The 22,802-nt window shown below is 40.1% G+C and overlaps 1 protein-coding gene across 3 annotated transcripts in view; it reads right to left on the minus strand.

Moving 5' to 3' along the window:
• The window catches only part of SNTB1 (syntrophin beta 1), a 276,718-nt gene that overhangs the window by 138,852 nt on the left and 115,064 nt on the right, over positions 1-22,802 (minus strand). For 2 of the 3 annotated variants that reach the window (XM_015454815.4, XM_073999360.1), the window contains exon 2: positions 20,156-20,372. In XM_015454815.4, the coding sequence (XP_015310301.3) occupies positions 20,156-20,372 (217 nt within the window). Of the gene's footprint in view, positions 1-6,707; positions 6,953-20,155; positions 20,373-22,802 lie in introns of those variants that run through there. The other variant, XM_073999361.1, reaches the window with a different exon arrangement.

Below are 22,802 nucleotides of genomic sequence, written 5' to 3' on the forward strand. Positions count from 1 at the left end.
CAGTTATTACAGGGGGATGATTCCCTGAGGCTTCTGTGTCACATGGCTTCTGCCAAATAGGAGGCACTGGAGGAGACTGGAGGGCAGGAAGAAGGAAAAACCATAGTACCCCAGGTCCCCCACTTGACCTAGTGTAGAATCTCCAGCAGCAACAGTGTCTTCTCTATGGCTCCCCTAGCTGAGCAGGTCCACTGTGGTTCCAGCTTTTGCAAAGTGGCCCTGCACCCTGGATGCTGGTAGCAACTTCCCTCTTACTTTGCCTCTGTAGCCTAAGAGAGGTGGAGCTTCCTGCTATTGCTAACCTCCAAGAGGCCTCATCATTTCCTGCTGGATTCTCAGGTCCTTCATCAACAGTGAACCAATTCCCTGCATTCAATTCTCTGCTAAAATGCCCAAGAGTAGTCTGGATCCTGAAAGGCCTCTGCAGACTTTGATTTCCCGTGCTTTTTTTTGAGACCAAATCTCACTCTGTCGCCCAGGCTGGAGTGCAGTGGCGTGATCTCAGCTCACTTCAACCTCCGTCTCCTGGGTTCAAGCGGTTCTCGTGCCTCAGCCTCCTGTGTAGCTGAGACTACAGGCAGGCATCACCATGCCCAATTAATTTTTGTAGTTTTAGTAGGGATGGGGTTTCACCATGTTGGCCAGGCTGGTCTCAAACTCCTGACCTCAGGTGATCTGCCCACCTCAGCTTCCCAACATGTTGGGATTACAGGCGTGAGCCACTGCACCCGGCCGATTTCCTGTGCTTTTAAGCCACCCTCTCTACTTGGGCTATGATGGACAACAGAGCTGCAAAAACTCTGTCAGTTTCCCAGAAGTGCCTGTACCAGGGCCTCTTGCTCTATTATGACTGATTGGCACCAGGGCCTCCTGGATGGGGAGGGACACTGTCCTTCCCAAGAGCAACCCCCGTGCCAACCTCTCCTCGTCAACAGCCCCTCTGGTTTAGAATTTAAGGCTCTTCAGGACAAGCAGTTCTAAGCTGAAAGGCTGCGACTGCAATTTAAAATATCTGCCACATGGAAGTAGGGAGGCTACCTATGACAATCTTAAAGCTATGCAGCTCTCACAAGTAGGCCTACAGAAGTCACAGTTTTGGTTATCATGAAAAAAATAAATATGCTGTACTGCGGCCATAGTTGGAGAATATTTTCCCTCATAAGCAGTGCCTCATGGGTTTGGCAAACTATTATACTGATTGAAGCAATCACTGTAAAGGAGAGTTTTTTCATTTAGGGATCAGGACTTGGAAGTTCTTGGGGAATATCCAAGGCACCAAAAAAAAAAAAATATCATAGCTGAAGAAATTCTAAACAACTGTTTGACCTGGCCCATAGCAACATGTAGACTGCAGGAATGCTGAATGGGAAAATTGAGAAGCTCATCTCTATTTCCTGGGTCACCCTTGTGTTCTCTTTGCTTTATTCACTCATCAGTCCATCCAGCCATCTATCCATTCCTTCAGGGAGTATTTATTCAATGCCTACTCTGAGCCAGTCACTGGGTTGGACACTGGGAGATGGAATGAAGAGCAAAAGCAAACAAGGTTGCTTCACTCATGGAGCTGGTGAGGAAGACAGATGTTAATAAAAAGAAAAGACAAAATGAAATGTAAAACCACTACATGGTAACAGATGCAAGGAGCTGAGGCATGGAGACTCAAGTTGGCAAAGCTCATAGCACACAGTTGCTGAACAGCAATAGGCTGTGGGTTTCTTTTGGGCCCTCGTGATGGAGCAAGGACATCTTCAATGAGGTTTGTTGTTTTCCTTACGTTCTTATAGCATCATAGCTTATGAAATGCTTTAACACATATTGCCTCATTGGACTTTCACACCAATGCTGTAATGGCAAGATTTGAAAAAAAAAAAAAAAGAAGGTTGAGAATTACTGTAGCAGAAGTTAATTCAGATGAAAATATGACAGGGTACAGAACTGAGGGCAAAAAAGAGAGCAAAGTGTTTTCAAGTCTCTATTCTTTATTTTTCAAAAATTAGTGGTCTTGTCTTAAAATAATCCTAGTAATTATAAGCTAGGAAGGCAGAAGGAATGTCACAAACTTACATTCTAGCATTTTAGCTGTGGCAGAATTTGGTTATGCTACAGTTACACTTCATTTTGCTGAGGCAAACGGAGACAAGAGTTCCTTTTCGAACAAAGGTATCTTTAGACCCAGAAAGAAAGAAAGTCAGCCGCAAATGGTAAAGGTCTCTAAAAGCAACAGCTAAAATTGCAGTAACAAATAATGCTTTTCACATGTTTTAAGTGCGAAAAGGCCCAGTGGTCTTCATCTGGGACCTCTGGGTTACAATCATTCACTTGGATAGCTTCAAGTAAAAAGGAAGTAACGTGGCAGCCTTTGGGGCTCTGTATTAAGAACTAGATAAAGTGAGGAAGAGAAAGAAAACATTTCACTTACAAAACAGTCTAAGCTTCATGAGAATTACTGGTGTTTCTCAGTAAGTATTAATCAGCTTGACTGAACTCAGTACATTTACATGATGACCCCATTAGTTACAATAGGATAGGTTTATACTGTGGTATCAAATGATCCTGAAATCTCAGTCACTTAGCACAACAAAAGTTTATGAAAATAATATGCTATATGTCCACAAAGGGTCCTACATGTCAGAGTGGATACAGGCTCCATTAGATCTCTGGAGAAGCCAGGCTAAAGGAAGCTCTGTCATTTTGTACTTGTACTTCCAGGAACACACATACTTATCACTGTCTCAGCCCAGAAGTGCTCACATCACTTCCAGTCATAGTTCACTAGCCAAAATTAGCCACAAGACCCAACATAACTGTAGGAAAGTCTGGAAATGCAGAGGAACAAAGGGACTATTTGGTGAGCACTACTCTCTTTACCACAAAAGAATCTCTTTCTAGAATTCCACAATACTGATCAGAGGAGGTAAACTATCTTTGCCACAATTCCCCAAACTATAGTCAGGGCACAGAGTTTCCTTTAAAATCATATATTGAGTCTTTAGAAGAGAAGAGATGAGAATTAGCATTTCTTGAGCTTCTACCATGTAGCCAACACTTTGTGCAGTGGACACTGTGAACTTACTCTACCTCATTGCATCTTCTTTGTGATATACCTTGCTGTACTGCAGAAGATAGAATGGTTAAAGATATATCTACTTCCCCAGATTCCCTTGCAGCAAAGCTTCTGGAAATAGGTTCTGCCAGATATATATGTTATATATTCCCATGAGATGTGGTATGTAGATGTGAAGAGAAGGAAATACTCCTGATGTTTTGGCTTCCACTGCTGGTAAGTAAAGCTGTGAGAAGCATGGCAGGCAACTTGGAGTTCTAGTGTCCAATCCTCAGCTTTCTGGGTGTCAGAAGGCAGTTGCAAGGTACCAGCTCCCTCATCCCAGTTTTCCAATTTGGGGATCACTGCTCTAGTGTAGCATGGTTTCAATGGCAACCTCCTGGTTCTCCAGTTTCACTTTTCTATCAGTTTTGTAGAGTTCTAAAGGTCACTAATGGAGACCCAATCTAAAGTCTTTTCCCTGAGCCTTTCCTTTTTTTTTTTTTTTGACGGAGTCTCACTCTGTCGCCAGGCGGAAGTGCAGTGGCACGATTTTGGCTCACTGCAACCTCTGCCTCCCGGGGGTTCAAGCAATTCTCCTGCCTCAGCCTCCTGCATAGCTGGGACTATAGGCACGTGCCATCACGCCCAACTAATTTTTGTATGTTTAGTAGAGACGGGGTTTCACCATGTTGGTCAGGATGGTCTCAATCTCTTGACCTCGTGATCCGCCCAGCTCAGCCTCCCAAAGTGCCATTTTTTTTTTTTTTTTTTTTTTTTGCATAGGCAACGAATTCCTTTTATTAAATACCTTTCTGCTGAAGTTACCTAGATTGGTTTCTATATCTTTTACTGAATCTGACTGTGATAACACTTGCTAAATCTTGTTATATACATAAGTTCTTTTAACAGCTTTCTGAGAACTCCTCATTGTTGAAAGAAGTTAGCTTGTGACTATGGGTAGTCTTAAGTTTGACCTCAAATAACTACAAGCATAAATTTGTTTGAAGTCTCATGTTGTACTTTGTCATAAAAGGAACTCTACAATAAATTATATCCATCCAAAATTCAGAGGAAAATTCATGTTCCTAGGAGGTGTACCTTTTCATTCAGTGGCTTTATATATTTCCTGGTAAAACTCATCTTACTCAAGAAGTTATGCACTTTGAGAGGCATGTAAACTCTGTGGCAGTTCTGAAAAGTAGATCTTATTATGCCCATTTTATATATGGATTAACTGGGGCATAGAGAGGTAAAGTATTCGAGATCACAAAGAGACAGGATTCAGACCTAGGACTATCTGATTACAAAGCCACATGCTCTTTCCACTACAACTTGCAGACTGCTATGAGAGCAGCAGTTCATTACTTCTCAGCTGCTATGAGCATTGGTTTTTAATGAAGTTTTCATTAGTTCATATAGCTCAATGCTGGTATGTAGCAGTTAGTTTTCTCTTCCACAGCTGAAAAAAGCTCACAATGGTGTACTTCTCACCCTAGGAAGGATTCCAAAAGAAAAGGTGGACAGAGTACAACAGAAGTAGCTGGAGAACTAGGAAAAAAATGACCAAGATACATGTTCTAAATTGCTGGTGGCACAATTAAAACTATATAAACAGCTGGGCATGGTGGCTCACATCTGTAATATCAGCACTTTGAGAGGCTGAGGCGGGAGAATTGCTTGAGGCCAGGAGTTCAAGAGCAGCCTGGGCAACATAGTGAGACCCTGTCTCTACTACAAAAATTTCAAAAATTAGCTGGGCATGGTGGGTTTTTTGCACCTGCAGTCCCAGCTACTCAGGAGGCTGAAGTGGGAGAATTGCTGGAGCCTAGGAGGTCAAGGGTCAAGGTTGCAGTGAGCTATGATCATGCCACTGCACTCCAGTCTGGATGACAGAATGAGACCCTATCTCAAAAAAAACCAAAAAACAAAAAACCCTTTATACACAGAGATAATGATAATAGATTTATAAAGGCTTGCAACCTGATGCACATGGAAGTCAACAGAACCCTGGGATTGCTCTGGTATCCACAGAAATATTGTGGTCCAAATTTCCACTCTGGCTCACGCACCCTGTTTTATTTGTCACTCTCCTTTTATACATATCTGACAGTGGGCCAGAGAACTGTGCTGTAAAAATTTATTGGAATATTTCTATAAAGCCATATATGGCCTTGGAAGGCTTCTACATCTTCTTAGTGATTCAAGGCGTGTCTCTGTGTTTTCTGGAGAAATTCATCTAAAGATGCTATTTGCAAACTGACCTAGTTCTTCAAACTGTCAGCTACTACAGATGCAGGATTAGACAGGAAGTATATAAAATCATGATGTGGTTTTCGTTTACCCAAATGGCTGTTTTATACTTTCAACTGAATATACGACTTTCCCAGGACTTAATAAAACCCTCTAAAAAATTCTTAACACATCTTCATGATACTAAAAGAATCCTTTGATAATCTTAGTAGGGCTGGATTTTTTTTTAAGTGGGAAATTGGAGGATTTTACATTTGCTAAGTATCTAGTATATCCCAGGCATTAGGCAGATGTCAACTTACTTAATTCTAAAAATAGTATATTCATAGAGATACTATCATCCTCATTTCATATATTCAAAAAATTCAAAGAAGTTAAGTAAATTGCCAAAAGTCACCTAGATAATAAGTAGAAAAGATGGTAATGAAATCCAGGTTGGCCTGGCCTGAAAGTCAATTATCTTTTCAAGGCTGCACAACGGATTTGGTAAAAAATATTCATGGAGTGCTTGAGAACATAACTCCAAGAATTGTAACTTCTGGATCTAGGGTTTGGTTTCCAGGTAACATGAGGAAACATTTTCTGATTGTCCGAATGTTTAATAATACAGGCAATGAAAACAAATCGCACTGCTTGGCCTTTATTGTGTGTTTCATAACAGAGATCCGGGAGAGGGTTTTATTCTAGGGTGAAAAAAAACCCACCACATTATAAGTGAAAGTGTGCACGTAAAGGGTAAGTGATTTGGCATTTTAAATGAAAGTAAATTAAGGTTAAAAGACATTTTTGCAGCCTAGAGTTTTGATTTCCACTGAGAATAGTTACTGCTCAAATGTGCCCCTTTCTTCTCCTTATATCCCATCTGTCTCTCTGCTGCCTTTTTATGGATATGTCACTATCAAAACCAGCCTGGCATTGTGACAACGTTCTTACTGGTGCCTTCTCTAGCCTCCAGTTTTGTCATAATGGAAGAACATGGTCCCTGTAGACCTCGACCACTTTCTGAGAAGAGTAAACTAATCTCCAACCCTATTTCAGAGCTAAGCTGTCCTGTTCCCTCCCTGATACATGGCTCTTCTGCAACTTCCAGCTTGACCCAAACCAACTCTGTCGTCCTCTGAGCCTCTCGATTGTTACTTCCCTATCCAACTCATATCACAGTGGCTAAAAGAAATCTTTATCAAAACTCTAGGTAGATATAAGAACTTTCATTAAACAGGAAGGTATAAATACTGATTTGGGGCTACCCAAGACATTTTTCTCCAACAGGGTCAGGAAATGAAGTATATGGATTAACCACAGTTTCTTATAACTAGTTATCACTTGTATTATACATACCAGACCTATGTTCAAAGAGGCAGAATGTAAATACAATTTTGTGACTTTTTTTCTTTTTGCCTCCAGATTCATTATTTGCCACTCTTTGCCTTGCTTTGTGCTCCAAGAGCTCAACCTCTATGGGCTAAATGGAATCACTCAGGCTCCTCCTTCACCTCTGGCTTCCAATTATGCATGGCCAACCAGAAGCCCCGATGGGGATTCAATGGCAGAAGAAAAAGGTTGGGGTACTGACCTACCTCCAACCCCAGCTGGGCCGCTGTTCCTCTCCCAGGGCTACAGTCCTCTCCAGATTGTAGTAACTTGCTCTTTTTGCTCCTAAAACACAAGGGTGGTAAGAGCTTGCCACTGAGTGCTAAGTCCTGGGTGTTTTCCCCATCCCCTGTTGGCTCCCAAGATGGCCCCTTCCTCTGTCTATAGTTCCTGCATTATGCTCTTTAGCTGACATTTCAGGGATGATACCTGTCTCCTGACAGATATCACTGCATTTATCCTTCTGTATTTAGTGAGTGATTTCTATATACTGTTCTAAAAATTGGCAGATACAAAAGAAAAACCATACGTGCTGCTGTCCTTAACAAGCTTGGAAATCCAGTAAGGAACACAAAACTCTCAAAATGCAGTCATACTCTAAGTCTCAATTCAGGCAATATCTCCAAAAGCCTAAACCTTTCCTATGCCTCCACCTACCCCTGTCTTCCATCAAGACATACCTGACCTCAGTCCCATTGACTCAGGATCAGTGCAATAAGCTAGGTAATAGGGGCCAGGTGTGTGGTTGACTGTGGCTCTGAGCAAAATTAATTCTGGAATACTTCTTTTTCCTCATCCCTCCAAGCCCATTTCATCACCAACTCCTGCCGATTCTATCTCTTTAAATCTTTCAAATGTATCTAACTATTCTTCAGAATCACTGCCCTAACCTTGTAAAAGAAGCCAGGATTATTTCTCACCTAAATTGCTGCAACAGCGTCCTAGCTGGTCTCCCAGCCTCTAGTCTTGCCTCCTATTGATCCATGCAGCCAGAGAGATCTTTGTTACATCACTCTAAGGCTTCAGACCCCTCCTAGAATAAAGTCCAAGTCATAAAGTGGCTTAGCTCTCATCATGATGAACTCTCCAGATTCATCTCTTGAGATATTCTTTTTTTTGCTTTCTTTTTAATTTTTAATGTTTGTGGGTACACAGTAGGTATAGAGACATTCTTCTTATGAATTGCTCCAAAGAAACTAAACCTCCCATTCTTCAATGGAACTACCGAACTATATTTTTTCTTGCCTTAGTGTCTGTACTTATACTAGTTCCTTTGCTGAGAATACCTTCCCTGTCTTCCTATCTTAACCTTTGACCTGGCTAACACTTACTTTATTATTCAAGTCTAGGCATAGACATCACTTGCTTTGAGAATCATTCCCTGTTGACAACACCCAGCCTGCTTTAAAAACAGAACTTTGGATTCGGTGTCCTTCCTGCGAGGGAGCCTCCATAGCATCCTGTACTTTCCTCATTGTCTTTCTATGATATTGTTTGGTTAATTACCAACTTGTAGATATTCCCTACCTAACGGGAAGCTATGTCAGGGCAAGGACTCTGTCATTGATGCAGCCTCAACATCCAGCAAAGAACCAAGATGATCAAAACTATCTATTGAAAAGTTGAAATTTAAGAAAAGGAGCAATATCTCAATCAGGTTCAACATACTAGCAATGTCAAAGTTCCTGTTACAGTATTGTTGAGGATCAAAGGGAGTATCTGCCAACAGATACACACCTTATATGTCCACACAGGTCTTGTTTTAAGTGTATCTGCAGTGCTATATCCCAAACTCATTCTCCACCAAGGAAATCCAAATTTCACATGTGTCAAAAGAAGAAAGAGCAGGGGTCTCTTTGTGATGCCCCCCTTTCTACTCTAGAATCTCCAGGCTAGGTTATGCCTGCTTGAATAGAGGATGCCTACATGATAGCACTGGAGTTATTTTCAGAGGCATCATTATCTCTGCTTGAAAATCCTTGGGCAGCTTTTTGCAAGCAAAATAGAGTTCAATTAATGTATCAAGAGCAAAGGATCAAGCCCTATATATCAACATTAGCAAAAATCCTTCAGCACCCAGATGGTCAAGTTTAACCTCTCAAAGTGCACATAGGAAACTAAAATTTTCCTGGAATGGTGCTGATAGGTACAGATATGGGCTAAAATTAACTCATAAGGAGCCGTGTATTGGTGAAGTCATAGAACCATGTTTGGTGAGCCCTCTCCTCAACTGTCTCTCAAGGTAAACCAGAGGTACTTAAATTCCTTTTTTAACTAGCTTACTATTGCCAGTGAAACCTCATTAATTCATTCACATTGATTAAAAATGTATGGTAATTAGAATGAATACTGAAGTTTATCTAGGAAGAAAACAAATTTTCTTAAAACTAACAAGGCTATAAAAATATTTTTAAGCTTATTAAAATGAATCTTTTGTGTACTCTGTTATATACCAAGATGCAAATTATGCAAGGCTTCTCATTGGGAAAAACAGTGGTTTGGCTATTCATGTTGATCTTCTGCCTCTTATAAGATCCAGTAAAAAGACAGTAAAGGAGGTCTAAACTCACAAGAGAATAAGACAGGCACAACATGTTTGGAGGGCAGACAGCAATGGAGCCAGGTTACTGACTCTGCAGAGTGGAAGAAGAGTATAAAATCCTATAACCTAAAGGGCCACAAAGAGAGAATTCCAGCCAGATGTGAGTCCCTTGGCTCTGCACAACCTGCATGGGCTCAGAACCTCCAGAGACAGGGTGGGGGTTGATATAGCCCTGAAAAGAGGCCCTAAATGAAGTCTGTATGCTGAGTGTTGGGATTCTTAGAACAGTGGAAAGTGGGTATTCTCTCACTATCTACCGCCAATCCACACTCAAAAAGACAGAATGATTCTCCCATAAGTGACTGAACAGACCCAGGTAAAGCTTCTAAACACTGATATTTGCAGAATTGGGAGGGATCTCTTGGTAAGGTTTGGTTCACCAAGCAATAATTCCATGTGAATTCTCACCAGTTGACATCCCCCTCCCAACTCCCCACATAGGTTCCAACACATTTTTCTCAGTGCAAGAAATGAACAGATAGCAATGGATCACCAGACATTTAAGAAAACCTCCAGTAAAGAAGACAAAGATAAAAACAAACAAACAAACAAACAAACAGAAAACAGTAAATGGAGGAACAAAGAATACAAAGAAAAGTAAAAAAAAGAGACTATTATCCAAGAATTAACAGAAAATATGACATCCAAAAAAGAACAAAATTCTATAAAAAAAATTCAGAAAACAAAAAGAGCCAAAATATGACAGGTGAAAGGTAAAAAAATATATTCATGAGAAGGATTAAAAAATAAAGTAAAAAAAAATGTGATGTAAGCAATAGAGAAAAAAAAACAACCTTACAACATCAATCTAGAAGTTCCAACATCCTTCTAACAAGACATGTGAAGACAGATAACAAAAAGAGGAAGACATCATAAAATTAATAAATTCCCATTGCTTTAAAAAAATCTTTTAGATCTATTTGGGTTTTAAATTATCTGCCTTTATCATTTTGATAACATTTAAAATTTCACTTAAAATAACTTAAAAAAGGGAGTGTATGATCTATTTTGTTAGGTCTGTTATGAGTGCCACCAGGCAGTACTTCTTCACTTAGTCTCATTCACGATGTATGCTTAAAAATAATACAACCCTTTAGCACTTGTTTCCTATTTCAAATTTCTGACTAATTTAATCCAACCTCTCTGAACTTCTCCTTCCCAACCACCATTAAAACGACTGCTGAAATGTTACTATGTATTCTACTCCCTAAATTTCTCAAATGCAGAGGGTCCACACTGTTGAATCCAAGGCTAACATCACCTCTCCTTGTATGTATACCCTTTCTACAGTAACAAAGTATTTCACATGGGTCCTCTAAGTGAGAAGCAAATACTGACATGTATGTAGGTGGGTGGGTAGGTCGGTAGGTAGGTAGATAGATGATAGATAGATAGATAGATAGATAGATAGATAGATAGATAGATAGATAGATAGACAGACAAATAGGTAGGTATATAGATAGCTGAAAAAGCATGACCAAAATGATGGCTCTGGTGGTAGAGGGCAGTCCATAATTTCAAATGAAGGAGGTAAATTATCCAAAAAATAATACTCATAGTTTTTTGTTTTTAATTTTAAATTGAATGGTAAATGTTTAACTTCTTATGTTAAATTACACTTGAAAAAATAGAATAGTGACTTTTGTTCCTGATATACATAGCCAATTACAAGCAATTCCACTGCCATGTTTCAGGAGGTTTCCAGTTCCAGCAAAATAATGATCTACATAAATTCAGGAATGCTTCTGCTACTGACACCTGGGTTTTTTAGATAAAGTATAGTAAGAAAAGTGTGCTTGTTTGTGTAATGCTGATCTTACAAGAAAGAAAAGGAAACTCCCAGGTGTCAACAAAAGGGGGTGGGGGTGGCATTAAAAATCAGAATGGTGAGTATTTAAGCTAATAATAAAGCATCCCTGGGAAAGTGCGTAGGGGTGGGGTTGAGACAGGTAGCATGTAGTGGGTCAGGTAGTGGTAGGTGGGCTGAGGACTTGGAATTTGACAAATAAAAGATAGTTAAGGCATTGAGAACCCATGAGTTGGGAAAACGGAACTGAGGTCTCTATAAAAAGCCAGAAATCTCAAAAGGCTTAAAAATGTCTGTGAAAGAATGTCTTACAAAATAATCTCTGCTTGACAGCTTGACCTTCCAGTTCTCTCTCCTGGACTCTGAGTACAGAGAAAAAAAAATCCCCTTTTCTTGCACCCAGCAAGGAGGATAGTTTGACTGAAGGCTACATTTACCCCATAGTTATCCTGCCAGGAATTAGAGGATGCCAACATTAAGTCATCTATCATAAAAATCAAACATGATTATATCATTGGCCACATTTTATAGATAATGTCTTAGTCTGTTAGGTAATGTCTTAGTCTGCTATAACAAAATACTTCTGACTGTGAAACTTATAAATAACATAAATTCATTGGTCACAGTTCTGGGGACTGGAAAGTCTAAGATCAAGGCACTAGCAGATTGGTGTCTGGTTAGAGCCTCATAGTGCCTATTATGTGTCCTTATGTAGCAGGAGGGGCAAATAGGCACCCTTAGGCCTCAAATCCTGTTCATGAGGGTGGAGACCTTATGGCCTAATCATCTTCCACAGCCCCCATCTCTTAATACTGTCACACTGGAGATGAGTTGTCAACATATGAATTTTGGGGAGACACAAACATTCAGACCATAACATTCTGCCCCTAGCACACCCAAATTCATGTCTTTCTCACATGCAAAATACATTCATTCCATCACAATAGCCCCCAAAATTCTTAACTCATTCCAGCATCAACTCAAAAGTCTAAAATCTGAAGTCTCTCTAAATGTTGTCTAAATCACATATAAGTGAGACTCAAAGATATGCCTCATCTTGAAGCAAATTTCCCTCCAGATGGAGGCCTGTGAAATCAGACAAATTATGTATTTCAAAATGCAATGGTGGAACAGGCATGGAATAGGAGAGAAAGGGGAAAATAGGAAGAAAGAAAGGAATAACAGGTCTTGACCAAATCTATACCCAACAGGGCAAAAATTGAATTTTTTTTTTTTTTTTTGAGACTGAGTCTCATTCTGTTCCCCAGGCTAGAGTGCAATGGCATGATCTCGGCTCACTGCAACCTCTGCCTCCCAGGTTCAAGCAATTCTCCTGCCTCAGCCTCCTGAGTAGCTGGAGTACAGGCATCTGCCACCACACCCGGCTAATTTTTTGTATTTTTAGTAGAGACGGAGTTTCACCGTGTTGGCCAGGCTGGTCTTGAACTCCTGACCTCAGGTACTCCATCCGCCTTGGCACTCCAAAGTGCTGGGATTATAGGCATGAGCCACCGTGCCCGGCAAAAATGGAATCTTAATTCTCCAGAACAATTTTCCTTGACTCAAAGTCCCGCCTTCCAGACACACTGGGATGGGGGTTGGGCCCCCCAGGCTCCAGGTAGCCCTGCTCTACCTGGATGGCTTTGATGGGCACAGTCAATGTGGCAGCTCTCATGGGCTGAAGCTGCATGCCTGCAACTCTCCCAGGCATGAGTTCCACACTGATGGCTCTACTGGTGGAAGGTCTGGTCCCTGAGGTGGCTCTGCCCTTATGGCTCTGCTAGGCACTGCCTTAATGGGGGCTCTCTGTGATGATACCAGCCCCACAGGTCTAGTGGGCACTGCCCTAGTGGGGATTCTCTTTGGTGGTCCCACCTCTGTTCTCTTTCTGGGCCCCAAGGCTCCACATGGCATCCTTTGAAATCTAGGTGGAGATAGCCATGTCCTCACTGCTTGTGCACCCTGTGTATTGGTGTAGTGGCACCTTGCAGATACTGCCAAGTTTTACTACCTGTGCCTTCCAGAGGGTAGCCTAAGCCATGCCTGGGGCCACTTGAGCCACAACTGGGGCAGCCAAGGATCAATGTAACACAAGGCACAGAGCAGAGTCATTAAATTGTTCTGTTCCCAAGGCCCTGGCAGTCTTAAATCTCCAAATGCCTTCAGGGTCAATCTTCCATTGTCTTGATGAATAAATAGCATCTGGATTCCACCTACTCATCCTAATCTCTTTATCAAAGGTTCATTTGGCTACACTCTTTGTGTTCTCTCCAGGACACATTTTTCTCATTATTTACAACAGGGTCAGGCTGGGAATTTTCCAGATCTTTAAGTGTTGCATCACTTTTGATTATAAATTCCATTTTTAATCATTTATTTCTTCTTGCCTTTTATTATAAGCAGTCAGGAGAAGCCATGCCATGCCCTCAGCACTTTGCTTAGATATTTCTTCTGTCAAATATTCTATTTTATTGTTCATAAGTTCCTCCCTCCACAAAACTCTAGGACATGAACACAATTTAGCAAAGTCCTTTGCCACTTTATAATGAGGATGGCCTTTCCTGCATCGTCCAATACCATGTTCCATATTTCCATCTGAGACCTAATCAGAATTGCCTTTACCACCGTATTTATACCAATATTCTGACCATGGCCACTTAGATAATTTCGAAGAAGACTGAGGCTTTCTTTACAGCTCTCCTCTTCTGAGACCTCACCAGAATTGTCCTTAAATCTCCTTTCACAGCATTATACCTCAAAATTCTTCCAGCCTCTATCCATTACCCAGTTCCAAGACCACTTCTACATTTTTAGGTCTTTGCTATAGCAACACCCTAATTCTGTACCAATTTCTTAATCTATTCAGGTTGCTATAAAAAATATCTTAGATTGGGTAGTTTACAAACAATAGAAATTTTTTTCTCACAATTCTGGAGACTGGACAGTCCAAGATTAAAGCACCAGCAGATTTGGTGTGTGGTGAAGGTGCGTTCCTCATAGTTGGTACCTACTATATGTCCCTGCATGGTCTAAGGGGAAAACAGGCTCCCTTTAGCCTCTTTTATAAAAGGGCACTCATTCCATTCATGAAGTATGAACCTCATGACCTAACTGCCTCCAAAGGTCTCATCTCTTAATATTATTACATTAAAGATTAGGTTTCAATGTATGAATTTAGGGGGTGGGGGGACACAAACATTAAGACTATAGCAAAGAAGGAGCCTGAAAATCAGAGAGATTGGATGATTTACTTAAAGGGAATAAGTAACGGACTTGGGATTTAAACCCATATTTTCTACAGTAACTGTAACCCTAGAGTTTTATTCACTGATACAAGCATACATTTAATCTGGACCTGTTTTTACATATGTAAAACATTACTTATTACAGCACCATATACATATACTTTATATATATTTTTTTCTGTTTCCAAAATGTAATGTCAATCATGAGTTCTGGCAATAGTTTCCATTATGAAGCCACCATGATGTGCCCAACAAAGAATGAAGAAACTACATTCAGAAAATACATACTTTGTGGGCCTCTTAAAAAGAGAAGCACTTTTCATAAACAAAGACAGAGGAGAAAAGACAGGAAAAAGTACCTCATAAATCTTCACTCTTCGTGCACTAAAGGAGGAAATGTTTCAACAGTATTCAAAGTTTAATAAATACAGTTGAGAGTTCTATATAAGACATGAGGGGGCAATAATGTGCCCCCAAACACTGGGAAAAAGGGGAGAAAGGCTGAACTGGTAAAACGATTCCTCTCTTGGTAGCCACTAAAGACCATCTGTCTATAAATGTGCAACTAAAGTACTTCCAATCATCTAAAACGCAAAACAGGGTACTATGAGAACAACTTGAAGGAGCCTAGAATGAAAAGTGATTAAATTTGATAAGCAAAACCCAAATCCACTGTTTTGTGCTCACAGGAAGAAAGAACCATGTGAATTGAAGGGGATAAATTAGCCATGAAAGGACAGGGAAGGGCCACATGGGAAACCTCAAGCTATTTATGTACAGCCCAAAGGAGTAGGAGTCTTGGCAAAGCAGAAATTTACGTAAGGGTCACCTCGGCAAGGCTCTCCCTGTCCTGGAAGGGAGGGCTTTCAGCTTACTTGTCTAAAACATACTTCCTAAGGTCTATTAGCACACCTTCTATTGATTCCACACTCACCAAATCACTTTCATGACAATATAATTTCTTGTGTAGCTTATCTACTCAGAAAGAGTGCATTGCTCTGCTTTGAAAGTCCACATCGTTTGAGTTATTAATACTTAGGGTTCTGGCATTCTGCTCATATTCACATTTGTCTTTCAATACAGCCTGCTCACAATGAGAGGGCATATAGATCCTCCCATGTGGGCATTTCCATCTATTTGACAATGGTGTTGCTCATCATAAGCAAATTTTGTCTATTTGGTTAATGTGAGTCAACCCCTTAGAGATGGATCTGCTAACACTATGCCAACTAAATCAACTTTCTGATCTTCTGTGGCTGAAACTCAAGCACTGGATTGTGGTGACATCACTAAGGGTACCTTGTAGCAACGTATCCAGGCATCTTACAGGACTTAATAGATCACACCCCTCTGAATCACAGTGCAGCCTAGCAGAGGTTTTCCATTTGAAACCAAGACAGCACCTTCTGTGAATGTTTCATTTGTGCACCATAAATAGAGATGTACGCTGTTTCCCAAGAAAGATGATGTCAATCTTTCCATAATTTAACCATGAAAATCTACAGTGGACTCTGTTACGCAGCAGTACAAAGAGTCATGACTTAAAGCCTCATAAACTCCCCGTTGTAGCACAGCTGCTCACAATCCAGTGACAGGCTTGGTTAATGGATTTTCCTGGTTTCTTTAAGCTTCCTATGTCTGTTAGAAGAGAACTATGCTTTTATTTATTCCCTTATTCCCAAAACTATTTAGTGGAAGATTTTTTCAAAAGACATTTTTAGAGAAGAATATGAAAAATGAGCAGATAAATATACTATTTATCATTTATGAACAAAAATAGTTTTGAATGCCAAAGTTTTAGATATCTGGGGTAATAAAATGAAAACATGGAGTGTCTCAGAGCTCAGAAAGCTTATGACTCAGGAACTGAGTAGGCATGTAAGAAAAAAATCACAAGTTATTATGAAGCATGCTATAATGAACAAATTGACACAGAAGGTATAGTGAGACACTGATATCCGAGAAGAATGTTTATCCTGAGGCTTAAAGGGCAAGTAGGAAGTTGTCAGGAAGGCAATTGTAGGAAGTACACAAATTATTTAGGGGATGCTGGAACAGAAAGGATGAGGTAGAGAGGAGCTGAACAGTTAGGGAATATCTAAAGCCTAAAGGGGTTTTAATGCAATACTGAGGAGTTTTGATGTGAGTGCAAGTGACAGCCATTGTGACGGAAGGGGTAAATTTCAGGTGTTTCAGATTCCCTTGGCTAGCTAGGTACAGAGTACATGGTGGGAAACGGGGAAAGAGCAAACTACCAACAAAACACCCTGTAAGAAACACCCAAATACTCTCAGGGCCTAAGGATGTGGGCCTGGTTCAGGGAAGTGGCTGTGAAGAGCTGAATATGAAAAACGAGATATTTAAGAGGTGGAATAATAAAAATATGTTGTAATTACTGACAGCCACTAGCAGTCACATATTCTTGTGGATTCAATGCCTGCTGGGTGACCTTTTTCACAGAAAGAGCAGCAATCCTGCCTGCTGTTCTATGGCTGTTTGTATTTGAGAAATTGGACATTAGAGTTTTTAATCAGACTATAGGCACCTGTGTGTCACCAACCAAGAGGATTAGCCCCAAGATGCTGTGGCATTTGTCATCGGTTCGCAGGTTTTAGCTCCCAGGAGACCATTAACTCCTGGCCAAGGTGCTTACAGTTCAGGCGAGCTACTCTGCCAGGTGCCGAAGTTAGAGGCAATGTGTGTGATGATTCAGAAATTGGGCTTGGGGTCAGCTAGGCTTGGGTTTGAATCTGAGATCTACCGTTTGCTTCAACTCTCATTTCTCAGCTAAGTATCACCGTCTATAAAGTAGAGAGAAGAGTTCCCACTACCTAGGATGGTTATTTGAATTAAATGAGATTCTTGCTTAAATTCACATATAAGGGATAGAACTAAGATTCCACTGTGTGTCTAGTTGACTCCACACTCTACACTCTCTCTTTATCCTTCTTTCTCTTCATATTTAATGGATGCATTATTTTCATTATTATTTATCTTTGAAGAAATGCAACAATGTCAGTTTATAGTTCCCTTTTGACCCAAGAGTTATTTTACAGAGAGCTTTTAAAAACCCATGAACAAAGGGCTTTGTGTGGTTTGGTTTTGTTATTGATTTTCTAGTTTTATTCCACTGTCATCAGAGGCTATTGTTTGTATTATTTGTACCTAATGGAACTTATTGCATTTTCTTTGTGACCTGATCTGTGGTTAATTTTGTCAGTGTTCTTTGTGGACTTGAAAAATAAGTATATTCTCTATTATCAAGGTAAAGAGTTTGCAATGTATTCAGATCTACCTTATTTATCATGTTGTTTGGGTCTTCTAAATAATTATAGTAAGTCGTCCCTTACTTATGGTTCCACTTTCCATGGTTTCAGTTATCTGAGGTCAACTGCAGTCCAAAAATAAGTACAATAAAATATTTTGAGAGAGAGAGAGACCATATTCACATAATTTTTATTACAGTATATTGTTATAATTGTTCTATAGTATTAGTACTGTTGTTAATCTCTTACTGTGCCTACTTTATAAATTAAACTTTATCATAGGTATGTATGTATAGGAAAAAAACAGTGTATAGAGGAGTCAGTACTCTCCATGGTTTCAGGCATCTACTGTGGGTCCTGTTACATTCCTTCCATGAATAAGGGGGGATTACTGTATTTACCTGTGTCCTCTACTTGCCCTTACTTGGATGGAAAGTAGTATATGTTGAAATACCTAATATGGGTATGTTTCTATCTATTTCTTCTTGCATCTTCTGCAGTTTCCCTTCTAAAAGTTGTTGTTTTGTTATGTGGTATGTATTCATAACTACTGGATGTTGCTTGTGAACTCTGGCCTTTAACATAAATCAATCCTTCCTTGTGCTACTTTATGGACATTTTACCTTGGACATTTTTTAGCCTGCATTTTACCATATCTGTAGGCTGGGTATACCTATAGGCTGCCACTTTGCAGTCTGTGGTCTACATTAATTAGTATAATGTACATCATAGGCACTCAATACTACATCATGAGTTCATCACATCTGAAAACTTTGACATTAGATCCTTGGGAGATGGGACTTGTTTTATTGGGTGGGTAAAAGGCCAGGGAAAAGGAGACTTAGAATAACCAGGACATCGACTGCAGGCCCAGGAACTCTGCAGAAATTGTGGGGAACAAAACAGAGAACAGGGTGTGGACCAGCGATGAGCTCTGTGTCCTTCCCAATCTGTCTGCTCTTACCCCTCTTGCCAATACTTGCTGGCTTTCTTGTACAACTGGCCAATCCCTGTACAGAAATAACTAATACAGGAGGAGTAGGGAGAGCAGGGTAGAAGGATCTCGCAGCTGGCCAGAGCCAGAAGGGCCCTGGCAGCGTCTTTAGAGTGAGTAACTGAGATGAGAACAAAAAAGACATTGAGCTGGGGGCCAAGGAAGCAACTTTCTCCCTGCCCCTACTCCCGATTGCTTTTCTCCATCAGCAACTCTGAGCCTAGCCAAATACTTTCTATTCGGGTGGGTTGCAGCTGTCCCACACACATTCTAAATAAGGGCCAGTCGAGCGGTTCCTATTTTTAGCACTTTAATGTGGATGCAAAGGTCACCAAGATTCCCCATTTGCTGGCTCAATTCCTCACTCTCTTTATTTCTCTTATTTTCCTCCTAAAATGTACGTTTTCTCTTCTACTGAGCTAAAGTAAAACTTCTGGGGGATGAGGGACCCTGAATTTTACTTCCTCTTGGCTGCATTCCTTATAATTGCCATGGGTCGGGTGATATATCTAGCCTGTGGCATGCAAAGTCATGTACCGACTTTGGGAAACAGCATTCCAGACTTGGACCAAAGCCACTCCTTTTGCTCTCTTGAGCATAAAGAGATGCTTAAAGTAGAAAATAGCCTTAAAGCAACTCTCATCTAACCCTCCAAGTATACAGTTGACAGCACTGAGGCCTAGTAAGGTGAATTTGCTTATTTCTATCTAACATTAATAAGAAACATTACTGTAGCTTATATTCATGGAAAGTTTTCCTGTGCTGAGCACCTTACATGGTGCATTAATTCATTTTGTATTGCTCTAAAGGAATACCTGAGGCTGGGGAATTTAAGGAAAGAGGTTTATTTGGCTCATGGTTCTGCAGGTTATATACCAGCATCTGCTTCTGATGAGGGCTTCAGGGAGCTTCCATTCATGGTGGAAGGGGCAGGGGATGCCAACAAGTTACATGGGAAGAGAGGAAGCAAGAAAGAGAGGGGAGGTATGCCATGCTCTTTTAAATAACCAGCTCTCACTTGAACTAATAGAGCAAGAACTCACTACGTCGGGGCGGGCAGCAAGCCATTCATGAGAGATCTGCCCCCATGATCCAAACACCTGTCACTGGACCCCCATCTCCAACACTGGGGATCACATTTCAACATGAGATTTGGAGGGGACAAACATCCAAACTATATCACATGGCTTTCCTAATTTAATTCTCACAACCCAACAAAGCATCTCTTTCAATTATTCCCATCTTAGAGATGACAAAACTGAGGTTAAGTGGTTTAAGAAACTTGGCCTAAGTCATGTGGACTGGTAATGAGCCCTGAAGACATTTAGGATACTGATTCTAGTTCTTCAACTCTTTCCAGAACCAGTGCTCAGTGTATACATTCTCTCTCCTCTGTCTCTGTCTCTCTCTCTCTCTCACACAGACACACACTATTCTCAGCATGGCCCTTTCATGCTTTTCTTTGGAAGCCATGATGTGTTTTCAGAACATGAGGGCAACCTGGTGAAAGCCCCCATTTAGCCTGAGAGGTCAAGGAGCTGCTCAATACAGCGGAGAGTTTTGACCCTGTTTACCTGTTCTCAGGGTCGGCCAAGGCCATACTCCGAGTGACGTAGCACATTTTGAGGGGGATGCTTTTCCGGTCTCTGTGGAAGGAGAAGGACTGCGATGATGGGGTTTCTGAGGTGCTGCCCCCTAATCGAGGAGATTCAGGCGGAGGCGTTTCCCACCCAATCTCGGATACTGGGGATCCTTTCTTCACATAGGGCGTGGCTTCTCGCATGTACTTCACTGCAAGCAAAAAGATAATAAGTGCTTTTAATACATCATGGCTGAACTTCTGGAAAGTCTGATTATGTTTCTGAAATAGACTTGAATTGGATAAGCTCTTAATACTGAACTTCTTAAACTCTCAACGAGATTCCGAATTTCTGTTCCACGCAAGGTAATTATCTTATTATTTAAATTATATAGCTCTGTGGATCTTAGAACTTGCTGTTATGACATCCTACAGTTGAGAATTGTGTCCAGCTTTTTTCAACTGTGACAACTTTTACATTTTCTGATTTTAAGTTTTGCATTCTGGGAAAAAGGCTGAAAACATGTGCACAGAGTGAGAAAGTACAACTTAGGCTAAATATACATTATTCAACATAGATGTAAGGAATATGGCGGCCACATTCATTACCCATGATGCCATTTTTCTGTTGAGAAACAATCATAGGGTTTTCAATTTAATAGTGTTAAGGAAACATACAAAGAAATACATATAAGAACATATTTTGTAGTGGAGAAAATGTGTAATAGCAAAAAAATTATTTGTAAGAGCTGAAAACTAGAAACAATGTAAATATCCATTAAACAGGGACAGATTAAATAAATTGTAAGACATCTATATCATCGTTTAAAAAATGAAATATATCTACATAGATAGATAGATAGATAGATAGATAGATAGATAGATAGATAGATGTGTTGATGTGGAAAGACCTGTAAGATCTATTATTAGTGGGGATAAAAGGAGAAAGCAATACATATACTATAATATCTTTGTATATAAATTCATAAATATATGTGCTTATATGCCTACAATTATTTCTGGGTAGAAATATAAGAAATTGTTAACACTAGTTAGCTATGGGAAGTGGAAATAAAAGCCACAATTAAGAAATAGGTTTTTACTATTTATTTATTACTCTTTTATATCATTTTCATGTTTAACCATATGTGTATATTACCTTTATAAAGCTTAAGAAAACAAAAATAACTTAAGAAAACAAAAATAGCTTACGAGCCAAGTGGAGCAGACTGAAGTTCTGCTCTTTGATATGTTTGCCTTGGTATTAAGGAGTATTTTTGCCTATTCTGAATTTGAGCATTTGGTCCTTAGCTTTTGAGTTGACAGGGCAACGAGATTCTTGGAACATGCAATACAAACTTGCATATTCTTCTCTCTGTCACCCACATACTCTGGTTCTCTGCTGCTTGGGGAGCTTGGGCTAAGTCCCTCACAGGTGTTTGTTATTACAAATGGCAGTGAATTGGAATCACAGCGAACTAGGGGGCATTTCCTCCAGATCTTTGACGAATCGGTTCCACCAACTAGTGGCTTCCCTGTGCAAGACATGAACAGGATTATGGAGACTACAGAGATAAACAATACACTCCATACTCAGCATTACAAAATCATGGGTGACTAGAGTGGATGCTGTTGGTGTCCCATCTAGGACCCTTTTCCTATAGCCTAGTTGCTGTGTGTTGGGTGAGAACAACTCATAGCTGCTCCTCAATCTTGGGCCAACAGAAGTCGCTAAGCTTCAGAGGCTGCAAAGTCACTACCCAATCACCCAGACAGATGCTCTGCTTCTCAGAAACCCACCTAAGATAGGACATAAGACAAAGTACACAAACTATGGCACAAAGCAGAATGAGCTATGTTTTATAAAAGGAATAAAATGCCTTGGAAGAACCCATTAAAAAAAAGGATCTAGGAGCATGAAAGAGTTCAGGTTCACAAAAATTTAATCAGCAGTTCAAATATACACAGATGCATGTAATATGGACCTTTATTGAGGGACTTAATCATATCAAAAATAAATGTATTAATACAAGACAGACGAGCAGTCATTTAACACCAACATATATTGTCAAAGAAGAGTTCAGGGTTTTAATTGAATATAAGTGCAATTGGGAGAAAAGAGCTCCATGGTTGCTCCAAACCTGTTAGCACAGGTTGCAGTTACAGAAGGAGAAATATTATTCATGGACTGTGTATTTTAATAAATATTATTTATTTCTGGGCAAAATATTTAAAGAGGAACACAGACATACCCATGAGCAAATGCAGAAATTTAGGGGGACATATTTAAGCTGTCTGAGGCTGGAATAAATATACTTCTTTAGAAGATCCTGAACTTTTTCATCTGGGAAACCATTTTAGTAGAAGCTAGAACACTGCTTAGCTTTGTATATTGTAGAATTATACTAGTGGAAATATAGAAAATTCAAGTATCAGCTAAGATGAGTTGAAGATTTTCCTTTGATTACATTATTATCCTTCTGAGTGGAGTAGGGATGAGTGTTGCAGAAGTGAGAATCCAGGAATGCTTCATGGAGAAGGTGGCATTTGAATTTGGCTTTAAAGAGTAGCTAAGACTTTAAAAAGTAGAGATAAGAATAATAATCCTTTCTTTAGGTAACATGCTCTGCTTTATAATTTTT

Source organism: Macaca fascicularis, chromosome 8, assembly GCF_037993035.2.
Source record: "Macaca fascicularis isolate 582-1 chromosome 8, T2T-MFA8v1.1".
NCBI classification, from domain to species: Eukaryota; Metazoa; Chordata; class Mammalia; order Primates; family Cercopithecidae; genus Macaca; species Macaca fascicularis.